The 15,925-nt window shown below is 33.7% G+C and overlaps 2 protein-coding genes across 3 annotated transcripts; both read left to right on the forward strand.

Moving 5' to 3' along the window:
- Positions 1–3,999: 3,999 nt before the first annotated feature.
- LOC144544899 (protein RICE SALT SENSITIVE 3-like) lies at positions 4,000–8,765 on the forward strand. Of its 2 annotated transcripts, none has more exons than XM_078293443.1 (7): positions 4,000–4,585; positions 4,698–4,748; positions 5,138–5,266; positions 6,349–6,454; positions 7,670–7,711; positions 7,819–7,875; positions 7,994–8,765. In XM_078293443.1, the coding sequence occupies exons 1-7, from the start codon at positions 4,437–4,439 to the stop codon at positions 8,609–8,611; spliced, it is 1,152 nt and encodes a 383-aa protein (XP_078149569.1). In that variant the 5' UTR covers positions 4,000–4,436; the 3' UTR covers positions 8,612–8,765. The 2 variants fall into 2 exon arrangements, with proteins under 2 accessions (XP_078149569.1, XP_078149570.1); XM_078293444.1 differs by having other exon boundaries at positions 4,504–4,585; positions 5,124–5,266.
- A 3,227-nt stretch (positions 8,766–11,992) lies between these two features.
- On the forward strand, positions 11,993–15,289 carry LOC144545018 (uncharacterized). The gene is made up of 3 exons (XM_078293572.1): positions 11,993–12,045; positions 13,443–13,509; positions 14,393–15,289. Exons 1-3 carry the CDS (start codon positions 11,993–11,995, stop codon positions 15,287–15,289), a joined length of 1,017 nt encoding a protein of 338 aa, XP_078149698.1.
- The last annotated feature ends 636 nt before the right edge of the window (positions 15,290–15,925 follow it).

Below are 15,925 nucleotides of genomic sequence, written 5' to 3' on the forward strand. Positions count from 1 at the left end.
CATGTAACCAATACACATATTGTGTCGTTCAGTAACTGTACCCGTTCCATGGCAAAGCTGATTCCGCCATTCCATTTTTTCTGCCCTAACCGCCTCTCTATATAAAGGTTGATTATAAAATAAAATAATTTGCATGCTTGAATGAAGTACGAATTGAATAAAGATATTTTTTGATAGAATTTCAGAGAGAGAGAATTGTTGAATTGCAGAGATTAGAGTTAGAATAGATCAGTTGGTCAGAGGAAGAGAAGGTGTGCGGTCAATATGGGGAGATGTGAAGAATTGTTTGTTAATTGTAGAATTTGTCCATTGCAAAGGGCACACAACCCCCGCAATTCCTGCGCTCTCATCTCCACCTCCTCTTTTTTTCTTCCCTGCACTCAGCCTATCTCATCACCTATGCAAATTTGTGCCTTAGATTTGATTTGTCGTATCACTGTGATTGAGTTAAAAATTTAGATGTTATTTAATAGAAATTGCGAAAAATAGTAATCATGCTCTGTAGTTAGGAGTGTAAAGTTTGTATTCGTATCTGAAAATTAGATACAAATATATAATTGATATATAATATTTATGTATATGTGCGAATATGAATACATATATAATTTTAAATTTTAACTATTCATATATAAATAATAGATATATACCCTATATAGTTTAGTATCTATTACGTTATTCATCATTTCAATTAGAGTGAACTTTGATATTTTTAATAATATTTTTTAAATAAATAATAGTATTGAAAAACGGACATTTGATTCGTATCTGTATCTGTATCTGAATCTGAAAAATAAAAGCGGATACTGATATCATTATTTGATTTGTCTCTAATCCGTTTGCACCCTATATGTAGTCATGTGTTGTATCGTACCGTAATTAAGTCGAAATTCTCACGTACCGTATCATGTTGTGATCAAAATTACAAAAAATATTCATAACACTTGAATAATTATGACACGTAAGTCAATAATAAAATATGATGTAATTGGTCACATTTTATCACATTAGTCACTTTTAGTCATATGTAATTACATATAATCACATTCTACCACTTTTAATTATTTTTCAAATTTCTAAGTTTGCTAAGGAAAAAAAATGATAAAAATATAGTGAAATTATAAACAATTATAAAATAAATAATGTTGTAAAGGATATTTTATACAAAAAATAGATTTATCCTTTGAAATTTGAATTGATGTTGAAAATATATGATGATATAAATTTATATTGTTTTTGTCACTTATCATGCTATATCAAATTTTTATATTATGTTATATCATATCAAATTATTAATATTTCGTTCAAAAAACAATCACAAACAGATGAAACATGCCACATAACCTATACATGTGTCATAACGGAGCTGTGCCGTTTCGTAACGTGTCCAATTATACAATACGGTGCACACACCTGATTGTACACCGGGTATATTGAAAATAAGGATATTCTCACTGGTCTATCTCCTCTTTTCTCATCCAGAGAAGAATTAAAAAAAAATAAAATAAAAGAGTTAATTAACAGAGTCCTCTGATTGCTTTTGTTTTCTTTATGTAAAACGAGGCACCGCCCCCCTGCCACGGCACGTGCGCACGTGACCTCCCAATCCCAAATACACATCTCCTCTCTCGTCCCCCAAATATCCTTTTTGCTCTTCTGTGGGCCTCACAAGTCATAAAACAATAAAAAAAGAAAAGAAATTGTGTGTGTGTGACTGTGTGGTGCTCAATTGGAGTTAGTAATTAATTAATTTATTGTATGCTTTGTACCTCTGGTAACTTTCTTGCTTAATTAATTAATTATCTAGTAATTTTTTTTAGGGTAGGTAAAGTAACTCTGTTATTATTATTATTATTTTTTTAAACTTGTTAGTAATTTTTTTTAGGGTAGGTAAAGTAACTCTGTTATTTTTTTTTTCTGGAAACTTGGTAGTGAGTAACTCTATTATTTCCTTAAAAAAAAAAAAAAAACTCTATTATTATATAGCTCAAAGGACACACACATTTGCATGCTAGGTCTTCTGTGGGTAAGACTCTGTGACGAATTATGTGGTAGCATGTTCAAAAATCAATCATATGAAAAAAAAATCAGATATAAAATTATGATGTAAATGAGTAATTTATGAAGTTTAATAAAAATCAGAAAATATGTCAAAGAGATGGGCTACGTTGAGTTGCGAAGTAAAACGATTATTTTACGATTTGAAAATCCAAACGACCGATCTGAACCGCTTAACATGATCTCCATATTGAAATGTGCTTGGAGACTAAATTTTACATTTTTTGGAATTTTTTTACTATTTATTAAGAAATTTTAAAAATCGCTGATCCGATGGTCCATAAATTTTTACTGTTTTCACTATTCACAGCAAAAAAGCAGTTTTCAAAATTGTTTAATAAATAGTTAAAAAAAAATCCAAAAAATGTAAAATTTGGTCTCCAAGCACATTTCAATAAGGAGATCACATCTAATGGTTCTGATCGGTCGTTTGGACTTACAAAATAAAAATACGGCATGAAGTAGAAACGCGTTTTACTTCGCAACTCACGGGCACGGGCACGGGCACGGGTGCACTGGTTCACGGGTACGGGCGTCACGGATACGGGTTACGGGTACGGGGGTCCGGGTTCTCACGGGTATTTTTCCAAAAAACCGGATCCGGCCCGTTTAATACTCGTGCCCGTGTACCCGTGTACCCGTGCATACCCGTGGCACGGGCACGATCCAGTCCGGGCACGGGCACGGGCACGGGCGAACCGGTCCGGATTGGACCCCAGAGGCATTTACCAAACACTAGTGTGGTGCTCGATTGGAGTTAGTAATTAATTAATTTATTGTATGCTTTGTACCTTTGGTAACTTTCTTGCTTAATTAATTAATTATCTAGTAATTTTTTTTAGGGTAGGTAAAGTGACTCTGTATTATTATTATTTTTTTAACTTGTTAGTAATTTTTTTTAGGGTAGGTAAAGTAACTCTGTTATTTTTTTTTCTGGAAACTTGGCAGTGAGTAACTCTATTATTTCCTTAAAAAAAAAAAACTCTATTATTATATAGCTCAAAGGACACACACATTTGCATGCTAGGTCTTCTGTGGGTAAGACTCTATGACGAATTATGTGGTAGTATGTTCAAAAATCAATCCTATGAAAAAAAAATCAGATATAAAATTATGATGTAAATGAGGAATTTATGAAGTTTAATAAAAATCAGAAAATATGTCAAAGAGATGGGCTACGTTGAGTTGCGAAGTAAAGTGACTATTTTACTTCACATTCATATTTTACAATTTGAAAATCCAAACGACCGATCCGAACCGCTCAACATGATTTTCATATTGAAATGTGCTTGGAGACTAAATTTTACATTTTTTGAAATTTTTTTACTATTTATTAAGAAATTTTGAAAATCGCTGATCCGATGGTCCAGAAATTTTTACTGTTCACAGCAAAACAGCAGTTTTCAAAATTGCTTAATAAATAGTAAAAAAATTCCAAAAAAATGTAAAATTTGGTCTCCAAGCACTTTTCAATATGGAGATCACATCTAATGGTTCGGATCGATCGTTTGGACTTTCAAAATGAAAATACGACGTGAATGGGCCAAATAACCTATTTGGTACAGAGGTATTACACTAAAATCACACCATTTCAATTGAAAATCTGTGAAACTTGAATGGGCCGAATTAACTCTTGAACACAACACAAAAAATATATATAAATATATATTTGATGCCGAGATGCCATCTCAGTACATGTGATTTTTTATAAATCTCAAACTACTCAAGTTAGTATGATAATTTTTTTTTTGTTTATAGTTTCTTTATTTATTTTTTTTTTTTTGGTAATTGTGAATACCTACCTATATATCCACGTAGTAAGTATCCTAGAAAAGAAAAATATATAAAAGAATAGAAATTAGAGGCAGACAAACAGACTTTTGAGAACTCATTTGATTTTCTTACTAGACCAGGCCACCACCTACCTACTCTGCTCTGCTCTGCTCTCTATGTCTCTGCTACTCTCTTTTTATCTTTTCACCCCTAACCAAAAATTTATTTACCAACTTGTTCAATGAGTGAGTCACTTCCCCATTCATCATCATTTACATTTTTAAAAAATTAAAAGAGGTAAAAAGCTGTCTCCCTTCTTCTCTTTTCCTTTTTACTTTTTTTCCTCTGCTCTCTCCTCTCCTCATCACAGCACAGCAGTCGCCAGTTGTTGTGTCTGTCTCAGTTAAAAAACAAACAAAAAAATAAACCAACCCAAACCCAAAACACAAGCAACTCATTTGACCCATTCATAGTTTACAACCACAGCTAGCAATTAGACTTCTTCACTTCACTTCAGAGACTTTCTCTTCTTTCTTTCCTTCTTTCTTTCTTTCTTTCTTTCTTTCTTTCTTTCTCCAAAGACAGAAACAGAGATAGTAAAGTGATAAATGGGATCAGGAGGAGGAGGTGGTGGAGGAGAGAATGGAGGAAGAAGCAAAGAGGCGGTCGGGATGATGGCGCTGCACGAAGCACTAAGGAATGTGTGCTTAAACTCAGACTGGACTTACTCTGTTTTCTGGACAATCCGACCCCGCCCGTTCGTCTCTTACTCTGTTTTTCTTGTTCTCCTTTTCTCTAAATTTCAATCAATTCATTCATTCAATTGAATTGAATTTAATTTTTTTTTATTTTTGTATTATGTTTTATAGAAGGTGCAGAGGAGGCAATGGATGCAAGGTTGGTGATGACAATGGAAGCTTGTAAGTTTCATCTCCTTTCTCCTTAATTACTATTAATTAATAATTTTATATATAGGTCTAGATTTTTATGGGTTCTTTTTTTTTTTTACTTTCTTGTTATTTTTTTTATAAATTAATTATATATTTTCTTGTATATATTTGTAATCATGGACCACCACTAGATGAGGTGATTCATATATGCTAAAAGACTATATATAATTATATATTACCGTTATACATATTGTTTTCTCTGCTAATTTGTACTCACTATGGCACGTAGACATACCTGATGTAATATAGAAAGATTTGCTTTTGTCTTTAATGGTTTTAATTAATTAAGATGTATACATGAAATTGATTGATTGATGATTGGAATTACAATTGAATTGAATTAAGATACATGCATGCAGGATGCTGATGTGGGAGGACGGGTATTGCCGGGCACGCACGGGAGAGTACGTAGAGGAGATCGACGGAGAAGATCCGGTGAGGAAGGCCTTTAGCAAGATGTCTATCCAGCTTTATAACTACGGAGAAGGGTGGGTACTGGGTAGGTGTTGCAGTACATATATATGCATGTATAATATATATCAATATATATCAATATATATCAATATATATATAATCATAAAATCAAAACATAATCATACACATATAGTATTAGCATGCTACCTACCTAGCTAGTTAGTACTAGTGTATATATAATAATAATAATTAATCACAACTATAAACTATTAAGTTCTAAGTTAATTATATGCATGGATACCAATAATAGTTATAGTCAAACTTTTACTGTAAAGAGTCATTATTTTATGTAGTATGATAAGGAGGCAAAAATAGTTTACATGACATGATTAGCAAAGAACAAAGGTGTGTAGTTTTGACAAGCCTGTTTCTTAATTTCTTCTTTCTGCCTAAACCCTAGTGAAAAGGAGGGCTGTCTCTATCTATCTATCATTTTAGCTCTAGGGTTTTGTTTCACAGTGGGTTTGCTTTTTGTTTGTTTGCTTTTTTACATAATTGGTTTTTGTTTTTTTCTTCTCTTTTTGTGAGTGCACTACTTTACATGTGCGGTAAGGAGAGCAAAGGTTAAGAGGTAAAGGGCAAAATCATTAGAGATGTTTAAAAAAAAGGTTTAGTAATTTATCTTTGGGCATATTGTTTTGGGAGAATAAGCATCATTCTAAAACGATAAGAATAAGTTTTGATCTTCTTTCTTTTATTCTTGTTGCTTTATAACCAAAAGAACAAAAAAATAGCAAACAAACTTAATTGGTAAAATTGCTACCTTTTTATTTATATGATCCAAATCTTGGTGCTATCCCTTTACTCAAAAAATATCTTGGTGCTATCCCTACTACATATATTGTCATATTAGTACGCAGTACCAAATAGTACAAAGCTAGCTACCAAGACATCAATTTGTTTCTTCTATTTGTATATATTCATTCTTAGAAAAAAAAAAACATATATAATTGTTAAATACTATGATGACACAGTAGCCATTCTTATCTATATATATATGTATATACATCTGGATATATATGTGTGTGAGTGGTGAATATATATATGATTGGATTGAAAAGAAATGATGAAATGATTTGATGGTTTGTGGTGTTAGATTGATGGGGAAGGTAGCATCAGATAAGTGTCACAAGTGGGTGTTCAAAGAACCTTCTGACTGTGAACCCAACATCTCTAACTACTGGCAGAGTTCCTTTGATGCTGTAAGTATTTTTTATTTATTTATTTAACTCAGTACTTCATTACTATTCTCTCTCTTTTTATCTTCTTCTTTATTTATTCTGCTTGTCTCTCTAGTCTCTTCTCCTTGATTTACTATTTCAGTAGGGTTTTATTTGAACAAACTTTTTTTTGAAGTCAGACCTGAACCGTCTGATTTGCATCAAAATTTGTACATACTGTTTAGATTTGCGAAACTATTTAAACATAAAATTTTAAATCAGTTTGCACGAATCTTAACGCATATCAAACGGTTTAGGTTTGATTTTAAATAAATGTTTTACACTACAGTGCACACAGTCACAAACAGTAGTGGTGGCAGTCTTGTAGCACTGGAATTGAATTTGCATTTTTGCATCAGCATCAGCATAAGCATCAGCATGTAGTGTATAATGTTTATTTTTTTTTCTCTGGTCTGGTCCCTCCCTGTAAAGCAGCTGCAGCAGAGAATGTGATGCTCTCTGCCATTCTCTCTCTTACTCACAGCATCCAAAAAGAACTTTGTTCTCTTCCCTTTTCATTCTCTCTCTCTCCATTCCCTACCATAATTGAGGAGATATATAGGAAGAGATCTAGAGAGAAATATACTCATCATGTACCTTCCAGTCCCTGGGAATTTGGGTGTTTTCTTGTACTGGGCCTACTGACAATGAGGCCCATTTCTTGGCAGCTATATTAATTATTGTTCTGACAATGAGGCCCATTTTTTCAGCACCTTTTGTTTACAAGTCAATATCCTCTTTCAAAGTTCAAATAATCCATCTGAACCGTTTAACATGATCTCTATATTAAAATGTGTCTGGAGCGTCCGGAGATCAAAGTTTATATTTTTTTGAAACATTTTTTTACTATTTTTTTAGATATGGATTTTCTTTTTTAAATATTATGTATTTAACTGAGTTATTTTTAGTCCAATAATTAGTCAATGAAGTAATTGAATTGTGGGTTCCACATGTTTAAAAGACCAGCTACAAAGGCACACAGGCTGCCTGATTTGTTGGTACCTCTGTCTAACTAATAAATTGGTCTTAAAAGATGAAATCATAACTGTTTATTAGATAAGAATGTGATACCTTTTATTTAAAATAATTATATTTACTGTGACAATTAAAGTGAAAATCATTAAATTATACTTCTAATTTAATTGTTATTTTCCTTTTTTTTATCTAAATTATATTTTGTGATTATAATATATGCAGCTTCCTCCAGAATGGACTGATCAATTTGCATCAGGAATTCAGGTATATGAACATGTTTTTTTATATATCTTATTTCATTTGCTTCATTTTAACTTTTACCTTTTTTATGAATTTACTGATGTTTATATTATGTTTATTGTTTGAATCAGACTATAGCAGTAATTCAAGCTGGGCATGGACTACTACAGTTAGGTTCATGCAAAATAGTGAGTCACAATATATATTTTTATTTCTCATGTATAAATCTTGAAATGTCATGCTTGAAATTAATAAGGCCAAATTTGTTTATATTAATAGTATTTAATTTACACTAATCTCAATTAGATACCGGAAGATTTACATTTTGTGCTTCGCATGCGGCACATGTTTGAATCGCTTGGTTACCAATCGGGCTTCTTTCTCTCTCAACTTTTTTCATCGAACCGTAGCTGCTCTCCGGCCCCCTCTGGCGCTGGCATTGCTATGAAGCAACCACAGATTGCTAGACCGCCACCATCTCAGCCCCTTTTCCACCAGTGGAACAACCACCACCCACACCAAATGCCAACAATGCCCCCAATGCCTCTTCACCACATGAACGAGATGATAGCGGAGCATGAACCGACCGACATCAAATGGCCAAATGGACTCTCCATTTTCTCTGCTTTGACCGGTCGGCCAGATGATGCAAAATTGTTGTTGGGTGGTGGGGAACACTCGCATGGTGGGCCCCCGGGTACAGGTGGCAGTGGGGGGAGCAATCCAGAAGAGTATCTGAGCTTGGATAGTAATTCAAGTAAAATGAGAAAAGTCGAAGGAGGTAGCGGTAAATTTAAGAGGAGTTTCACCTTGCCGGCTCGCATGACCATGTCTAATTCTTCAGGTTCTTCACCGGGAATGATGGAATACAGAGGCGGCGAAGGTGGGGTCTACTCGGATTTAATGGAGAATTACTTGGAGTAGAAAATTAGGTCAGAATTAGCGATTTCGTTGCAGTATCTATGTATCATGTTGTTCTTGTTGTTTTTTTCTTTTTTGTGAAATTTTCTTGTGGTTTTGGTTTAATGCAGTTAATGTATGTGAACTTTGAAACGAATAGATTTAGCTATCTGGTTAATTAGTGTTATTCAGTTATTCTTATTAAACTTTTGCTGATCATATATAGTAGCTATTTAAGATAAAGTTTGCATGAAAGAATAATACAATATATATCTTTGTTTTTACAATTTCACCCTTATCTTTATATAAAATATTTGAGATGCAACTCCTCAGTAACTTCTACAGTATACTCCTTAACTCCTATATACTTGGATGGAATTTGGTGATATTGTAAATAATGAATTTGATATAGTATATGGAAAATAAAAGTTCCTCTTAGAAAGGAAAATATTACTAACTAGAGATCAGTGAAATCAATAGAGGGCGACAAGGTGGAATTTTTTTTTACATTTATATGTAGTTTGTTGTGTATCACATTCTCTTTGGAATTGGATAGCTATATATAATAATTCCAGCTTTGCATGGACTTATTTGAATGATTTATACATGGTACAATGATTCATGCGTGCCATTGAAAGATAAACCTTAATTTGTTAAAATTAATTAGAGGTGCAATATTATGAATTATTTAGTTTGAGGCAAATAGATTGTGTTTTCATATTTTTCATGTATATATATCACTGAGGTCCTTGGATATGAAAATAATTCATTTGGCCAATTTTTGGTATAAAGTTAGAGGTGGTCCAATGTATTTTAATTTGACAATGGCGCTACTTTTCTAGTAAGGAGTACAGGTGGTAAAAGAGGTGGTGTTGGTGAACACCCCTGAATGTGTACTAGAGACTGAGTATATGACTTGGCAAGTTGATATTTCATACATTTTGTGTTTGTTAATTTTGAAAAAAAAAGAAGAAGAAGAAGAGAGAATTAAAAGTTCAAAGTTAAGGGGAGGTAGCATGTATAGTTTGTTAGGAAAAGAGAAGTTTTTTTTTAAAAAAAAAAAATTCTAAGTTATGTTGAAACTTTTCTATTAATTTGGTGATTTAATTGGCTAAATGTTGGGACTTTGTGCTTTAGTTATTTTTTGTAGTTTAAGTATAGATGGTACCAATCATTTGATATCACTGTAATTAATGAACTTTTCTGTTCATTGGTGGATTTACACACAATTTTCTCAAAAAAAGAAAAGAAAAAGAAATTAAGCTATTTGAAGACTAATCTTTACTTGAAGATACCCTCAATAATTCCCATAATTATGATTTTATTTTATTTTTTTGTGAAAGGGAGGCAACTTAATTATATTCCCACCTGGACATTATATTGATAAAATAATAAAATAAAATACATGGTAATGGCACTAGTTCAACTGTTATTTATAATTTATGATGATTGACTTTTTAATGATCAAGCCAATCTAAGTTTTTCTCTAGTATATTCTTCCCATAAAATATGTTCTTCCTTTGTAAACATGCATTAATTTAAAGGAAAAAGGAAATAAAAAAAATTCAAGCTATATTGTTGTCACACCCCAAATCCCGGGTCTGACAGCCTGCCGCATATATTTATTAAGACATATATATACGCAAGGCAGTGGATCTTTTATATGCATTACCAATATCCTCATTTGCTGTATCCGTGTAATAAACCTGAAAATGACCCAAAGGGAGGGGGTGAGAATAAATTCTCAGTGCGAATTTGCCACAGTTAGATTATTGGACTTGCAATCAAACTCCATATTCAAAAATGAAACCCATTCAATAGCAATTCAAACAAATACATATTCATAATAAAAAGGAATGCATATGCTCGACAACAAATAATAAATCGAATCACAGTTTACGGAATTTCCAAGATGAATTTCAAAACACAACATATATTTGGCTTAACTTAATTCATTAGGGCTTGTAGCAACTACAGATGTTCTTTCGAGCTGGACCGTTATCAAACCCACATCTGTAGGGTTACAGGCACCTACAGATGGCCAACCAAGCTGGACCCTTTATCTGACACCCATTTGTAGCTGTTTGGCTTAACCATTTCCTAAGGTCTGGTTACAAGTCACCTATACAAGTCAACTTGACAAAAATGCAATCACGCGGAATCAAAGTCAGCCATACTGCTCAACTTTGCAATTTCGTTCAAATAGAATCAAAGTCGGCTATCAGCCTTGCAAAATTCAGTAAACAGATCAACGGATAGGTCACCGTCACCTGATCCAGCCACCTAAACAGGTCGGCCTGGCAAATTCAGAAACATATCAACGGATAGGTCACCGTCACCTGATCCAGCCACCTAAACAGGTCGGCCTGGCAAATTCAGAAACAGATCAACGGATAGGTCACCGTCACCTGATCCAGCCACCTAAACAGGTCGGCCTGGCAAATTCAGAAACAGATCAACGGATAGGTCACCGTCACCTGATCCAGCCACCTAAACAGGTCGGCCTGGCAGATCCATTCACGTATAGAACAATTAATAGAACTAATCAAATAATAACCATACCAACATGCCAATTTACCTTAACCGAACAATTCAATCATTCTCATTTATGCGAGAATCAATATGCAACATGAATTTCAAAGTATGCAACAATTAAGCATTCAACATGACAAACGAATAAACAGTTTAATTCCTGAAAATAAAGTATCAAACAAGTCCAAGAATCCCGCACCTGATTACGACGAGCGTACCGCTTAGTTATGGATCAGACGTCTCGAAATGTCCCGCAAAGTCTTGCTCGACCGAGTCTACACCTATATTACATGTACCCTTGGTTTAACCTTTGTTCGAATGATTGCTTGAGTTGTATTAATCTCTTTATACTTTCCTTAACGAAATTCATATATTTTGGTGTCAACCCTTTCTTCATTGGTCTTAATTACTTAACCTCTCTTATCAATTCTCATATTCACGTTTGGGTTCTCTAGACCATACACAATTCCAATTTGGTAACAATTCCTTTATCGTCTCACTATTTTGGTTCTCGTAACAATTCAATGTGCCGATTAATTAAACCCTAATTTGGTCGAAAATTGAATTAATCGCTCTATGTCAAGGTTGAGAAGGAGGTTTACCGATTACAAGTCTATTTGGTCGGATTAGCCTAAGCGATCAACAACATTTCCCAATTTCGGATTTGGTACCAAAACCCCTAGAAATGAGAATCCAAAATCGAGGTGAAATCGGGAAAAGAATCGACACATAAATAACCAAGGAGGCTCAAGGAGCTAGTCTACAAGTAATTCAACCACAAATCTCGGGTTTAAAACGAAAAACCCTAACAATGGTGAAATTCGGATTTTGAGAGAGAAGAGGAGAGAAGGGATTACCAAAAGGGAGGGCTAGATGAGAGAAGCAACCAATTTCTCGCTCCTTCCTTCGATTTCACGGGAGTTTTGGTGAGTTTTGGAGGGAAGGGAAGCTCTCTCTCTCTTTTCTTCTTTCTTTGGCGGAACACACAAGAGGCAAGGAGAAGGGACGAAGTGAGAGAGAAAGAGACACAGAATTTTGCTAATAGACCCTCACATTGTCGGATAAAACGTTATAACGTTTTGGTAAATCGTTATAATGATTCAGCTGGTGAGAAACGCATAAAATAGTGTATAAAATGCAGAATTTAGTGTATAAAACGTTATAACGTTTTCTGAAAACGTTATGACGTTTTAATTGAATCCAGCCTTCATAAAATTGCTATTTTTATCAAGTTTTACAGCGAAAAACGTTACATAACGTTTTACGATTTTTTTTTTTTTTTTTTTTTACAGATGTAACAATTGTGCATTAATTATTAGGCGAAACGCATTGGACCTAAACTTTTTATATTCATGGACTACGTGATGAGCATCGATCTATTACAACTCTAAAATATTCCTTTGAAAAATATATAATATTGGCCGCTTTAATTAAAATTATGGTCAAATAGAGATTGTGTTATTAAATACATATATGCGACAAGACTATATTTACAAAATTAATTCAGCAGTAATATTAGGACTAATTTTTATATCAAAAACATATATTTTTTAGGATTTTGTACCAACCTAAAAAAATAGTAAAAAAGTTTAAAATATACAATTTGATTTAGAAGCACATTTTAATATAAAAATAATGTTGAACTGCTCGAATTGATTGTTTAAATTTTGAAAACAAAAATATGCATGAACGTAAAGTAAAACTTGATCCTTAATTATTTCATGAAACACATTAGCCCAACTCTTTATATGTTTGTCACTTGAACTTGTATAAAATTCTTAGATAATCATAATAATGCCAACAATTAGATATAAAAATTCAAAACAAAATAGTATAAAATAAAAATAAAAATAATAGTAGCAATAATGAAGTCTTCTAACCGTCTAGAATTAATTAAGGTTACATGAAGAACGTGTACACACTGAACATGCTCTCCACTACACAGAAAAAAGTCAACTTTTAGTTCTTCTAATATCATATAAATCTCACCTTAATTTAAACTTTCTCATTGCAAAACCTCATAAAACATTGCCACAATGCAATCTCCCTCAAAAGAGGAAGCAACTCCTCTAGATCTCTCTCAATTACACCCCAATGATACCAAAGAAGAAGAAGAAGAAGAAGAAGAAGAAGAAGAAGAAGAAGAAAATAATATAATACCTAAACCTAATGCTATCAAAGAATTAGAGATGCAAAAAGAGGAAGAAAGTGTAAAAGAAGAGACAAGATCATCATCATCATTATCAGAAGAAGGAGAAAAAAAAAAAGAGGACGAGCAAGACGGTATTTACTCGAAAAACTCGAGTTCAAGTGCATTCTACAGCACACTCTCTTCTTTTGACAATGAAAATGAGAGGCGGATTCCGGTCGACCCTGTCTCGCTTACTGAGGTACATATGTTACATGTTTCAAAATGAGCTTGCTTTGCTTCACAACATAATATAAATGTGTGCATATTTGTGTAGTAGATTAATATATTTAGGGGCGGAGACAAGAAAAAGGATAGAGTCGGGGCAAAATTTTGAGGATATATAGATCATAATTCCATAATTATTTTCAGAAAAAAAAAGGCTAGCGTGCTATCTATAACATATATAGTGACATGTCTATAACATATATAGTGACATGTCGTGCTACTTTTTTAAAACCTATTTAATTAATAGACTTCAAACGAATTCAAACCGTTAAATCAATATAATCATGAGTGATATGCATTTACATATAAAATTTATAGATTTTTGCATTCATTTAGTATAAAGTTAAATGGACAAAAGAAGAATATTTTGAAATTTTTTTTTTTTTAATAAGAGGTACGTAGGCCCTCCCCTTGAACCCATGTAGGCTCCACCACTAGCTATATCTTTGAGTTAAGACTAATTTCTTGTCAATGGATTTATTTTGTGATATGTGGAATATTCATAAAATATATATAATGCAAATTAAACTAATGAGAAATGATGAATATTTTTTTTAAAACGGATCAAAGTTCGCAACCCCTTTATTTATTTTTTAGTTGAAGCAACAAGTGATTCTCGAATTATTTATAAATTAGATTTACCTTTTTACGGCCTAGTCTTCTTAATATGACCTGAAAGACATTTTAATTCTACTCATAATCACTATTAATATCAAATGGTTTTAAAGTAAGCTGCACTAGATACACACACACACACACATTTTTGCATAAAAAGAAGCAAGCAAGATGCATTGAAAATAGGTTAATTAAGCTTCCTTTACAAAATCATTATGTAAGATTTATTTCACCATGTGTAGATTGGGATGTTTGAAGAAGACGGTCCTCTGTCAATGCCGGAAATGTTTACCGAAGTAACGGTCCAATCACCCATCCTGCCGCCTCTCCGCACTCCTCGGTTTGTCAGTGCAAGCCTGCCATGCTCTGCCAACTCATCACCACACTACACTTTCTTGAGCAATCAAAAATGGGTCGAAGAACCCAATCTCCATCCAAATTCGGTCCAATCGCCTCGAACCCTAGCCCGTCAACATTCCCTCGCGCTCAGACGTTTTGCATCAAATCGTAGCATGTCATTTGCCGAAGGACGAACCTTAGCACACAACGACACGTTTCAAGTCCTTGGAGTAATGATGCGAAACTCCATTGATCGTTCCCCGGGCTCTAGCTCAAGTACCTCTTCGGAATCCCCGAAGACTAAATCAAAATCAAAGAGCGCCAAAGAAGACGACTTCAAGTGCGGTGCGTTATGCATGAACCTACCGAGCTTCTCCAAGAAAAAACAAATGCAGTTGCGGCATCAAGCCAATGTACATGCAAATGGTGGCATATCAAGGCTTGCATCGCTCGAAAAATTTGATTGTGGCTCGTGGTCCCCGCATAAGGGCAATGCATGTGACCCCGACACGCCGGTAGAGATGGAGAGATCTAGTCAACATGACACGGATTCACCGATCCATTCCGCATTTTTGTTTGACGGAGTCGAGAGAAGGGGCATTTTGAAAAAGAGCTCCTCACGGTTCAATTCGTCCAAGTCGATGGGTTTGTCGAATAGGCATGTCAGGTTTTCTGTGGTGAATTCTCCTACTGCTTCGTGCCCTTCATCGCCTTCGGTGTCTTCAGTGTGCATATCACCGAGGCTGAGGCGGGCCAGAGAGGAGTTCACCGCATTTTTGGAGGCGGCGCAGAGCGCTTAATTATTATTTGAAGGTGGAAATTTTAAGTAATTAGGAAACCTAAACCTGATTCATGCTGCTTAAGTGTGATAGGCGAGTATGTCATCTTGGCTAATTAAATTCTTATCAAAGTATCCGTAATTAAGGTTGCAATGTAATTCAGTACATTGTTTTGTAAGCTCTCTCTCTCTCTGTTTTTTTTTTTTCTTTCTCCACTGTTTGTGTTTTTTTTGCCACTCTTTTTGTAATAAACCGCAAGGAGTGGCTCAGGATATATATATTTTTACACATTAGAAATAATTTTGTATTTCAGTGTGCATATTTTTAAATGTTTTTGGGGTTATTTTTGCAAAATTTTATCTTCTACAATCAACTATGTAAATATGATGCATATGGGCTGTTTCTTTTCTTTTTAAAAAAAAAAAAAAAAAAAACTATGTAAATATGAAGAGTATCAAATAAGCAATTTTGGGCATAAACATAATAATATGCTTTGTTGGGTTAAGTAATTAAGATCATTAGTAAGAAGTAGACTCAGTCTGGATCCTCTGCATTACCTCACCGTTTGAGTTTGAATTTGTACCGTTCAATCAGAATCCGAATCAATTTGTGGATGACAGGCCGATTTTTTTATTTATATCCAAAAAATAAATCAAA

Source organism: Carex rostrata, chromosome 27, assembly GCF_964058835.1.
Source record: "Carex rostrata chromosome 27, lpCarRost1.2, whole genome shotgun sequence".
Classification (NCBI taxonomy): domain Eukaryota; kingdom Viridiplantae; phylum Streptophyta; class Magnoliopsida; order Poales; family Cyperaceae; genus Carex; species Carex rostrata.